The sequence below is a fragment of the Carettochelys insculpta genome, chromosome 8 (assembly GCF_033958435.1).
Source record: "Carettochelys insculpta isolate YL-2023 chromosome 8, ASM3395843v1, whole genome shotgun sequence".
NCBI classification, from domain to species: Eukaryota; Metazoa; Chordata; order Testudines; family Carettochelyidae; genus Carettochelys; species Carettochelys insculpta.
The window spans coordinates 42301704-42314723 of record NC_134144.1 but is presented as its reverse complement, the minus strand read 5'-3'; the positions used below and the strand labels follow the sequence as shown (position 1 = coordinate 42314723).

The 13020-nt window shown below is 42.3% G+C and overlaps 1 protein-coding gene across 2 annotated transcripts in view; it reads right to left on the bottom strand.

Annotated features, from left to right (window-relative positions):
* The window catches only part of DPP4 (dipeptidyl peptidase 4), a 78269-nt gene that overhangs the window by 18645 nt on the left and 46604 nt on the right, over window positions 1-13020 (bottom strand). For both annotated transcript variants that reach the window (XR_012646378.1, XM_075000924.1), the window contains exons 17-20: window positions 11562-11609; window positions 7483-7581; window positions 4908-4977; window positions 2083-2277 (exon numbers count right to left, since the gene is read on the bottom strand). Coding sequence is in view for 1 of the 2 variants with exons in the window: in XM_075000924.1 (XP_074857025.1) it covers window positions 2083-2277; window positions 4908-4977; window positions 7483-7581; window positions 11562-11609 (412 nt within the window). In the remaining variant the exon portion in view is untranslated. The remainder of the gene's footprint in view (window positions 1-2082; window positions 2278-4907; window positions 4978-7482; window positions 7582-11561; window positions 11610-13020) is intronic.

Sequence of the window (13020 nt, the reverse complement as noted above, 5' to 3'; positions counted from 1 at the left end):
CTCTTATGAGTTTTCACCTGTGAGCAGAAATTTGGGAACCAACTGTGCTCGTATAGCAAGAGATGAGTGTATTCTGAAATGGCTGATTTTGAAATAACACAGCTACACATAAGAATGCATTTCAAAATAGCACCCAGATATTTCAAAACAGCATGCCCAGACACAAAATACCATCGGACACCATTATGGCTTGTTTGGAAATAGTGCTATTCCGTGACTTAACAGTGCCTATTTTGGAATAGGCATTATTACTCCTGCAGTGAGGTTTACAAAATTCAGAATAATGTGTCTGCTATTTTGAATTTATTTTGACACAGCACATGCATAATGTAGAAGCTAGAGAAGTTATTTCAAAATAATGGCTGTTAACTTGCAATAACTTTGCTCTGTGGCCATAGCCTAGATAAGTTTTGGTATGATATTGTCAGCCCCAGAACTGTGGAATTGTAAGTGGCAGGGATTGCATCTGGAGGTTTGGTTTTACAGGAGAGCTAAGGGCTGAAAAAAAATCCCTGAAATTCAGTTCACTTAAATTCCTCTTCAGCAATGAAGTTCACCTTTCAGTGATACCAGTGCAATCTCACTAACTTTCGTTTACTTCAACAAGGTCCACCAATATAAGCTGAATGGTGAATACTATGGCTGCAAATACTGATGAGCTCAGCAGATACAACTAGAAATCAGTCCTGATGAATTGAACAAAATAATTTGTTGTAAATATAGTCTGCTTTTTGTGCTCCATATCAAAAAGAGTGATCATCTGTCAAAATCTACATATTAGTAAGGTAATGATTAAGGGATGGTATTAAATAAACATACACATCTGGAAAATAAGTGACTATTAGTAGAGCATCACAAAAGGAAGTTTGTGTACAAGTCCAGAGTCTCTTGACTTTGAATCATATGCCACATATAGAATCGTATGCTACATTAGTGCTATTATCAGGTTTCGGCTGATAAGCAGAGCCTCTCTCCTCTGTATGTTATGATGTTCCTTGTGTCATTTATATACTAGAAGATTTACCGGTTATTGCTCAGGTCTCTAACTCAATGTTTTCTTTTTCAATAAAATGAAAGTATATAGGCTTCATTTAAATTATTGCTCTGGAGTAGGGCTGGGGATGAGTTGTTCAATATGCACTCTCAGAGAGGGAGAGGGAGGGGAGGGAGAGAGCTACTTCAGGCCCTCTTACTGCAGCAGCTTCGGGCCAGATGAGAAGCAGTTCTCAGTGGCTGCTGCACAACCAGTGGGCACAGCTAGAGAAGGGATGAATGTCCCTCAGCTGTCCAGACTTGTCTGCCTCCTGCACTCACCAGCCAGACTGAGGAAGGCAACAAACCGTCCTCTCTCCCTTGGCTCCCTGATGAAGAGGAACAGCTAGCAATGTCCATGAGGGGGAGCAGCTTCAGCCTCCTCCACCCTTCCTAAAGGGTACCTGGTGAGTGGGGTTGTCCGGGGCTTGTGGGGCAAGGGGGCTCTCCATCCAGCTCCCTTAACATGCCTGGTGATTGTCTCTCTTTTCCATATGGTTTTATGAGAAGCATTCCCATTCCAGGCACATCCCACTGTCCTGGAACAACCAAAACCTACCGTGTTTTAAGTTTTGAAAAGAGGAAGCTGTATACCAAATTTGGTGGTCCTAGTTCTAATAGTTTAGGATGCGTTCTTGAAGAGACAGACAGATAAACTCTCTCAAATATAGAGCAAAATGAAAGTAGTTCTGTATACCTTGAAGACTAGTTTAAAAAGTGTTTATTATTTATTTATTTGTTAGCCTTTAAGGTGCTACAGAACCGATTTTTTTGTGAAGATACAGAGTAACATGGCTCCCCTCTGAGATGAAGTATATAGTAGATTAACTAAAAATACTGTTACTCAGTAGATAAAATTAAATAGTAGTTAGCTACAGTTTTTGGTATAAATTTCAGTGTAACCATTTGGAAAATCTACTCATCCCAATTTGTATCAGATGTTTCTTAAACAGAAAGAAGAGGGCCTTGGTTTCTCTCTCTTTAAAGTCTGATAGTTGGGACCATCAAGCAAGTGTTGTAATAATGAAAACCAGTCCATTGTGTGCTCACCTTGCTGCTGAGATTTGATCCTCTATCTCATATGTTCCCAGTCTTCGATTTACTGCATGCATAATTTCATCTCCTTGATAGCCACTTCCTCTGCCATCAAAGCTAGCCACAATGATCTGTTCTGTACTTGCGAGGTATGTAGCCCAATTAATACGGAAGGCATAATCTACTTTCTGACTGCAGGGCCCTGCATAGCTGTGAAAGAGTCCCAAAGGAGTCAAACATCTGTGGTTTATTTATTCTCTCATCAAGAATATGTGATAGTGGTTGCTGAAAATCATAAACAGGCAAACTTAATAACTAAACTGAGCATTAGTAATGTGTGAAATCCACTCACTGTTCACCTAAAATCCCTGCTCTTACTGGGTAAGAACAGCGGGCTTAATGGAATGACTCAAATGAGTGGCCCTTCTTTAGGAATCTGATTGCTTTGCACCTACAGTAATGACATGGAGATGGGGGGAATCACAGGTCCCAACCAAATTCCTTCTCTTTGTTTTGTCAGTTTGTTTTGAAAGTGATGCAATTGTTTGACTGGACTAATCTATTTCTGGTACTCCATTTAATTATTTTTCATTATTTATCTCGTTATAATGTGAAATCAACAGTAAACAGCCTCACTTGTGAAAATATAAAACAAAAGCCCCATGTTGTTTCACCACACTTCCAGTGACTCATCAGTGAAATTTAGAAACAAACAAAAAAACACCCTGCAGACTAACCAAACTATTTCTCAAGCAGGCTAGGAGGAGGAAGTGAGAAATGATTGTCATTGTACCTTCTGGTTTTTTAAACATTTTGGGGGCACTCAGGTACTGTGCATATGGGGCTGTATAAGTATTCACATAAAGTTAGATTATGCTTAGAACAGCAAATATTACCTTATTTAATCTATTATTCTGTTTCTGAAGAAATCGCGGCATGCAGTCTTATTTATTCTGAATGGGAGATCTCACATGAGTAAGACCTGCTAGACTGGGCCCTAAAACAATCCAGCTATTTCCCTTTTGGCAGAAAAGAGAGGAGCCTTTGACAAAGGACAAACAGGCATTAACAATAAATATTTTTATCCATTAAAAGGACTCATTATCTATCGCCTACATCTACACACCTCAGTTTCAAAACTGAGCCATACGTATGTCAGAAACTCAAGAAACCCTATATAAATTGTGTATGATGTCAGCTTATTTACAAATGGTAGGATTTCTCTGCATCCAGCATTGCTTCCATGTGTACAGCTCTGGTAACTGATGAAGGAATTTCTGACATTGTTACTTTACTATTCTGAAAATGCAGCTCTCCATAATCTATCTGGGGCCACACACATTCTTCAGAATGGTATAATTAGCAATGTACTGTATGAAACAAGGTGGATAGTTACACCGAGGACCAGAAGATAGTCATAAGAGCACATGGGTTTTGTTTTGAATTTTAACAAGTGAGAGGGAATAACTGTTGACTACAACTATAAGCAGGGAAATAATGAATAATTCTAACCAATGCTATTAAATAAAGAAAAAGAGATAATGGACTTCTGTACTGAGAGAAAAGCAAGAATTCCCGAATTATGTTATTCTCCTTGTTGAGCCAATTTGCAGTAAACATGGGAAATTTGTTAATTTCTAAGAAGAGCAAATTTCTGTACTTATTATTAAACAAACAATAATTAATGAGACTACACTAGTATGAGCCGAGGAGAGTAAGGAAGAAAATAAACAAAGAGCACACATAAGTGTCCCAGGAATGAATTCTTTACCTGGATTTCACTATTAATATGGGGATTATCACAGACCTGTATAAGATAGCACGGTTCTCTTGCATGTACCTCACCTACCTGAAAAGCAATTTCTTTTTGGGTTTTGGAACCAGGAAAAATTAGACAAAATAGTCACTTAGCCACAGTTTTCTAGTCAATTGCTTCTAATATGTATATTAGTGAAGTTAGTGGGAATCAATACATTGACTTCACAGAGTTTTGGATCGGACAGCAAAAAGGACTATGGTCAGCTGTTCAGAACAATATAGAAATAGAGCCTGGTCCTCCACAATAATATTGAACTCATGTGTGCCGAGAACTCATATTGATTTAAATGGAAGCTGTGCTCAGCACCTCATGGAAAAGGCACAGAACCTCACAGGAAGAATATTCCGTGCTATATGCAACAGACACAGTTGTTAAACCTTGCAGCATCTGACAGTGCACCTCTGTAAAAGACCCACTATAAAGCACATGACAATCAAGAGCTACGCCTACACTAGAGAGTTTTGTCGACAAAACCTCATTTTGTCAACATAACTTGTGGAGCATCCACATTAAAAATGTGCTCTGTCGGCATACTCTCAACAGAACTTGGCATTTTTGTCGACAGCCCTCTGCCTCTCCTCCATGAGGCAGAACGCCTTTCTTGACAGAATCGGTCAACCAAAAAGCTGTGTGGATCCTCGGGGCTGGGGTTTGGGGGGGAGAGGGGCTCTCGCAACAAGACAGAGCTTTTGGGATACTGGGAAGCTCTGTCTGTTGTGCTTCCAGTTGGCCACTCTGTCAGGAGAGCAGCTAGGTAGTCCGGCCACATTCCGTCAACAGAGCAATCAGCTTTCGTGTGTGGCAGCGATCTGCCAAGAGAGGTTTTGTTGGAAGATATCTTCCAAGAGTAACTTCTGCCAACAGATTGCTGTAGTGTAGACGTAGCCAGGAGAAAGCTGTGATTCACAGTGGTTTATCTGTCTTAAAGCCACTATTAGAGGCCTGTTGTGATCTCTGAAGTTACTAGAAGTCTTTTAAGGAAATGAATGTTATTACACTGCTAATATACTTGAAGACTTACACATCAAGGAGCAGAGGGTACTTCTTTGATGAATCAAAATGGGGAGGTAAGATCATCTGATACCACAAGGCTAAAAAGTAAAAAGTTTGATTTGTATTAATTGTGCTACTGAATAACTAACATACAGCCTCACTGTTAGTATAAGTCAAGTACACGAGTCATCCCTTAATTAAAAAGAATATAAAAATATTTTATTCAAAAATTCTCTAAAACAAATTAACCTCATAAATCTAAATCTAGACTAATAAACTTTAACTTGCAATTTATTCATGGCTTGAAAGTAAGTTATTAGAAATTCTGAAGCTGGTAGTTACATTTTTTTAAAAATCAATGTTTTCTGTGGTTAAGATTCTACATATAAGTGGTATGCTGCTACTCTAATATCAGCACAAAATGCTTTTCTAGTCCCCAGGTCCCAAATGAGAGAGGAAATGGAGTTAAAAATATTAACTTCCCAGGTAAGTGTGGAATAATGAACTCTGATCAATTGCCCACGAACAAAATCTTGGAAATATGTTACATTTTATATACAACACAGTGAATAAAAATGCAGTTACATGCTTTTACTTTCTGACCTGTAATAGAGGAGGGCTGAGAGTTAACCAAATATAGTAAGTGCAGACTGTCAATGACATATGGTTTTACAAGAGTGGTTGCTGTGCACAGAGCATGAATGACCGTTGTAGGAATGTGCTGTGTTCTTGTGGTTAGAGTTTGTAGAGTTGAGACTAAATATGATATTAATGCAAAAATGATCTAAGGGGCATTCAAAATTAAGATACTGTGACATGTCTTGTTGAAAATGTGTTTTTCATCCCTGTGCTCTGTAGGTGAACATATCGATATCTTGGTTGATATGTGCAAGACACATTAAGAGGACATTTGTATTTAAAATTCAAATTAATGGGATTATTTCTTCTGCCCAGCCCTATACAAAGAAAGAAGAAATTCCCCTTACCTAACAGCTTCTACCCTGAAGAGATGAAGTAGTAAGAGAAGAAGGAACAAAAAGATGAACACACCACTGAGAGAATGAAGATCATCTTTAAACCTCCATCTTCCCTGGTCATTCCCATCTTTAACCCTACTAAAAGTTGTATTAGAAATAAACGACAGAAACACAAAGATAAAGGAGAGTTGTAACAACAACAACAACAGGAGGAGGGAGGTTATCAAAAAAGTGCAACAAAGAAATTTGTAAAACTTGATTCCTTTAAAAATGCTCGTTTTGTACAACAGTGTGAACATGTGTCACATAAAACAGAGTGACACTAGAGCAGCAGTTCTCGAACTGTGAGTTGGAACTGGGGTCACCAAGTCTCTGGATTGCCGGGGAGTCTCAGGGAATCAATCTCCAGGTGGCTACTGAAATCCACTAGATTGAAATAGACTGCTAAAAATCTGGTTGGTGGCACAGCAGGGCTAAAGCTCGTGAGTCTTTTCTAGGAGCAACCATCACAACCCTCTGGCTCCTAGGTACAGTATAGCCAAAGGCGATCTGTACAATGCTCTCATCCTGAGTGTTAAGCCTGTAGCTCCCACTGGCCAGTAACTGCAGCTAATGGGAGCTGCTGGGGCAGTGCCTGCAGGCAGGAGCAGCTCACAGACCTATCTGGTTGGCCCTCTAGGAGACAGACTTGATGGGTTGCTTCTGGGAGCTGCCCGAGTTAAGTGCCTGGCCAGAGCCTGCGCTCCTCCTCTCCTCCCACACACACCAACCCCTGCCCCAGCCTTGAACCCCTCAACTAACTCCCACAGCCCACACCACATATCACCCCTCATAACATCCAATCCCCTGCCCCAGCTCCTTGACTCCATGCAAATCTAAACCAGCAAGATTCATAAAGTTTAAGTGACAAATTCACCTAGTGGGCAACCTACCCCCCTATGTAACATCTGTAGTTACTTTAAAACAAATTCTTTAAGCACTAACATATTTTATTATTTGGAAAGCCCTGAATCAGTAGAGTATTCAGGTACACACATGCTTTTGGAGTATGAGTAGTCCATTAGATTTCAAAATGGAACTAATCATATGTTGCAAGTTACACACAAGCTTAAATGCTTTGCTGAATTGGAGACCTTAACAAACAAAACAGTTTTCCAGAAGTGAGATCCTGCATCTATTTTTAAATTATAGTACCACTCCATCATGATATCTGCCATCATACACAAGCCATCCAGATTAAATGTGCCTTTAAAATACCTCTTTAAACCAATTAAAATTCTACAAAGCACTTTCTGGCATAAGAGCACTTCTATCCTTTAGTTTTGACTTTTCTACCCAACACATATATTATCAGCTAAAAACAGCAGTTATCCACAATGTCATCATGAAGAAAGCACACCGATACATACTCCTACAAAACTAATCTGTCAAGGGGAGCAACTGATTTGATTATGTTTAATTTCAACAGTGCTGTCAATTCACTGTTTGTACCCTCACTCTCTTGCTCAGTCTCTGAACTACAATTAGAATATATTTAAGTTTCTAGCCCGGGGTTTTCCAAGATTTTAAATGAGTGTTACAGCTTTCCTGAAAATAGTGAAGATTTAAGAGATATTTTTAACTTACTGTATCCATGCAGACTAATGGAGTCAACTCTTTTGGAAGGCATTTGAATATTCTTCAACGTACTGTCCAAATCCATGTTGTTTTCCAAAATTCTGGTAACTAAACAACAAGGCAGATAAAAATAGATGATTTTTTTTAATTTAAACTAAACATTATCATTTTTTAAAAACAAGTCTGTTTAAAATTTAATTTGAAATTATAAAATTAAGACCAAAATTTACTGTAAGTAAATAATATGCTGCCCTCTTCAATTTTTCATGAGTTACAGGTTGCTGCTTTTCCTTAGTTATATACACAATTGCTGAAACATTTCAACTTTTGAGTCAACTCAGTGACAACATAAACATTTACTGCATTACACGACAACCTTTTCAATAGAGCAAATGCTGGTATTTACATATTTCTAAATGTAAGCACTTTCAGAAGCTGGGCTTTGGAGTAAAAAAAGCAGGTGGGCTTGTTTTCCTTTTCTAATCTATGAATAAACAAAGAGGATGAGATCTACTAATGCTATAAAACCGCTAAGCACAAGGGACCAGATTTCCAAAGGTAATTAGGCACCTAAAGATGCAGATGGTGCACAGGGCTACAATCACAAGATGGACTTAGTTGACTATCAGACCCATCAACAGAGGGCACTAAAAGGGTCAACTGTATCAGGGCCCTGTGCATTTAAGGGAACCATGGGCTGCCTCTGCCCAGGTCTTTTTACATTGTACTGCTGTAGCAGCATGATAGGACTGTGGGGGACCCCAGAACTCAGATCTGCAGAACTGCACGGTGGGAGGGGGGCCCAGATGTTGTAGCCATGTGAGTGAGCGGGGAGGGGAGACCAGGGCTGGGAACAGAGGAGGGGACCCAGGCTGGGAAAAGAAGGAGGAGCCAAGCTCAGAGTAGAGCCAGGACTGTCGGGAAAAAGGGCTGAGTTGGGCAGAGAAACTAGTCTGGGAAGGAACAGGAGTGGAGGGGTGGGGCAGAGGTAGGCAGAGATGCCTGGGAAAGAGGAGCCAACGTGGGGGCGCAGGACCACTGAGGGGGCAAGAGTGGGCTGGGGGTAGAGAGTGGAAGTTGCTGAGCAGGGACCATTGGGGAAGAGTTGTGCAGGGGTGACAGAGACGGGTGGGAAGGGGCACCTTCACATAAGAGGGTAATGGGGTTGTGGCTCAGCAGAAGGGGTCCTTTGACTGAGGACAGGGGATGGCTTGTGGTACTGTCCGATGGAGGTGGACAAGGGTGCCACTGACTATGCTGTCCTGGGGCCCAGGATTCCTGTCAGAGGGACTGGAGTCTATTACTTTAGGCGTCTACATCCAAAATTTAGATACACAAAACCTCTGGTCAGCTGCCACCTAACTGTGGAGACACATAAATTTCCACTGGTCGAGTCCCCTCTGCATGCAAATTTCTACCATTGGACAGACATAACTGCTTCAGTTCTGAAACCACTGCACAGATCGGTGCCTAACTCACACCAAAGCCTTGGCTGAAGTCACAAGCTAGGCACTCCCCCACCTAGCTCTTTTGAAGGAGGTGATCTGATAGATGTGCTCAGAGCCCATCCAAAAGCCTACCTAGGAATTAGACCATACACAACATACAGCCACACACAAAATACTGGCACAGGGGTCAGAATATTCATTCAGGTCATGGGAGACCCGAGCTTGAATTTTTATTCTGCTCGATGCAACAATGCCAGAATGGCCAGTCTGTGCAGTATGTTGGGATGAGTCACAAAACACACACTCCCCTATTAAAACTGTTCCACACTGTATAAAGTTATGAAATGTCCATTGGCTCCCCACATGTCAGATCAGCGCCCAAACTACTGGGCTACAGGACCAGTGACTCACTCTTGCTCTTTCCTTGGCCCCATGACTCCTTGGTTTTTCCTTGAGAAGGGCGAGACTAAGCCAGATCAAGCTTAACTCCATGAGAGGGTGCTCAGCTTTCAATTCCCAGCAAAGAGATGAACTTCCCCCCACCCTCGAGCCCAGATTTAGAGCAGGGATTAGGTTTCGCCTTGCTCATCAGCATTCCCTATTGGTTAGCTCAGGCAGTTCTCGACCCAGCTTGCTGGTTTCAGTGAATGTCATTTTCTGGCACCTCTCCCCCCAGCCATCGTACAGCCCCACCTAACTCAGAGCTGTGAATTCCACCTGGTGTCAGGGTAGCTAAATGTTAGGCACTGCATAGGTTCAGCCTAGACCTCCTTTCTGAACCTAGCCCCTTGTGGGATATTCCAACACACCTAAGGACGACTCCCATCTCCCACTAAACTCAAGGGAAACTGGGTGTGAATCTGTTCAGATGCTTTTGAAAAAAAAATCACAGGCAGTCCTGCCAACAGGATGGGGCAAAGGGGGCAGTTGCAGAGGGTCTGGTGTTACAGCTGCTCCTACTGCAGCCGTGGCAGCAGTCAGAGCTCTGAGCCCCTTTGAAACGCTGCAGCGGCGCTGCTCTGAGTAGGGGGTGGGAGCGCTGTGGTCTTAGCAACACTAAGGGCTGACTGCCCTAGGCCTCAACCCTTCTACCTCTGGCTCCACCCCTTCTGGGGGTGCAGAGCCAGGCCCCCACTACCTCACATGGGGCCCACCGTGCTGTCGCCCCTGCTGATCCCAGAAGGTATATAGCTGTACCTGTAGGCTCTCAAATATCCTTGAAAACCTGGCTTCTCATAACCTGAAACAATCTGTAAATTCAGTTTCTGTTAATATGTGCTTCGTTTAATAAAACAGTTTGAAATGCACGTGATTTCATACACTTGCTTTTCTTCCTTACATAGCCAACACATGTAAGGTAGTTTTATTTATACAAAAACTATTTATCAGGACTTGTTTTGTACACTGTCTGAATTTCAGTTTCCATCCAAAAATACCTTGGCACAAAACATGAGTAACCAAAGCTGCGTCTACACGTGCACGCTACTTCGAAGTAGCGGCACCAACTTCGAAATAGCGCCCGTCGCGTCTACACGCGTCGGGCGCTATTTCGAAGTTAACTTCGACGTTAGGCGGCTAGACATCGAAGTCGCTAACCTCATGAGGAGATAGGAATAGCGCCCTACTTCGACGTTCACGTCGAAGTAGGGACCGTGTAGACGATCCGCGTCCCGCAACGTCGAAATTGCTGGGTCCTCCATGGCGGCCATCAGCTGGGGGGTTGAGAGATGCTCTCTCTCCAGCCCCTGCGGGGCTCTATGGTCACCGTGGGCAGCAGCCCTTAGCCCAGGGCTTCTGGCTGCTTCTGCGGCAGCTGGGGATCTATGCTGCAGGCACAGGGTCTGCAACCAGTTGTCAGCTCTGTGTATCTTGTGTTGTTTAGTGCAACTGTGTCTGGGAGGGGCCCTTTAAGGGAGCGGCTGGCTGTTGAGTGCGCCCTGTGACCCTGTCTGCAGCTGTGCCTGGCATCCCTATTTCGATGTGTGCTACTTTGACGTGTAGACGTTCCCTCGCTGCGCTTATTTCGATGTTGGGCTGAGCAACGTCGAAGTTGAACATCGACGTTGCCGGCCCTGGAGGACGTGTAGACGTTATTCATCGAAATAGACTATTTCGATGTTGGCTGCACGTGTAGACGTAGCCCAAGAAAATCCTCTATCACTATTTTGTTACAAAATAAAAATGTAAAAAATTAAAAATCAAAACAAAATGTTGAACTATGTAATTTATACTAAATACATAGAGATATAGTGTATCCGCTTGGTTAGCGAATAGTAGTATCAAATTTGTTGTGATGGCTATAGTTAGTTGCAAATCAGTTATCTAATTGTCATACCAACCAACCAATATGAACCTTTCTTTAGGAAATTAAATAAAGGTAAAATTTACTATTTAAATCAAGTTATCCTGCTGACTGATAAATTACTGATGAAAATCAAATCAATGCACCTTATCAAACAGCAACAGAAATAAATGGCAAGTCTGACTGAATTCCAATGAATTTTATATTATACTTCTGGGGAAAAAACTCAAGAGTTACACAGGACATGTCTGTCAAAGTTAAAATACTCTACGGATAAAGGATACCCAATATCTACTATACATGTACCCACACAGCAATTGAAAATAGAGATTAAATACCATTATCGTCACTACTTCTGGACAGCATAGAAATAGGCAGGCCAGGACCTGTGAACGCAACAAAAGAACATCTGTGTTTTAGTTGAATGCCTTTGTAAACTTCTAACACTACCTCGGAGAGACTGAATCCCAAAGCATTCAGATTCCACAAGTCCCTCAAGTTCTGGATGATTACCCAAGCCTTACAAGGACAGCCATTGAGACCACAACAGTCTCCTTGAAGGTTCTCCACACACACTCCATAGAAGCCCCAGTTTCTCCACACTCAAGTTTGGGAGACAGCTGAAGCGTGAAACCACTGGCTTAAGATTTCAATATCTTACAATAATGTACAGTTCAAAACTCGGGTGATTCAGATTTTTTCCCTGAACTGTTTAATTCAGCCTCATCTGTTTCCAGCACACATGCCAGAAGGTCAGTGACTCAGGAGGTGAGCTCAGAGCAATATTTATCGTGCTCTTCATAACAGGCTCACCATCTCTCCCCTGTTACAGGCTATGTCTACACTAGCCAAACACTTCGAAATGGCCATGCAAATGGCCATTTCGAAGTTTACTAATGAAGCGCTGAAATACATATTCAGCGCCTCATTAGCATGCAGGCAGCTGCGGCACTTCGAAATTGACGCGGCTCATCCAGACAGGGCTCCTTTTCGAAAGGACCCTGCCGACTTCAAAGTCCCCTTATTCCTATGAGCAGATGGGAATAAGGGGACTTTGAAGAAGCCGGGGTCCTTTTGAAAAGGAGCCCCGTCTGGACGAGCTGCGTGGCGGTGAACCGCGTCAATTTCGAAGTGCCGCAGCCACCCACATGTTAATGACGTGCTGAATATGTATTTCAGCACTTCATTAGTAAACTTCGAAATGGCCATTTGCAAGGCCATTTACAAGTTTTTGGCTAGTGTAGACACGGCCATAGTGTATAAGGTGCCACAGGACTTCTTGTTGTTTTTGCAGATACAGACTAACATAGCTACCCCTCTGATACATCTCTCCCCGATACTACTGCCCCTCACCAAGGATTTTACTTCCGTACAAACACGTCATTGGCTTCACTTGCAAAGGCGCATCCAAGTCTTTCCACAACATATAGGTCTTCACAGCAGCATCTCCCCTTCCAGAGAAATAAAGTCACCCTGTGAAATTTTGCCACTGGATCTCATTAAGCTACCGGTCACCAAAGAAGGCAAGAAAGTATTTTCCACACAGCACTTCTATTCTGGAGTGAGTTTCAACTCTAAGATGCTTGATCACATTAAAGGGTTGACATTCAAGATGGGGCTGATAGTAGTGCATTCTTCATCATGAGTCATCAGCACTGGCACGTGCCCCTGATGCTAATCCATTGCCCTTCTAGGCATGCTGCAAGGTGCATCTGTTTGCACAGGCTGCATCAGAGATGGGGCTTGTTGGGGGGTAAGCTATCTTTCAGTTTTATTTTGATCCTTATAAACCATGTG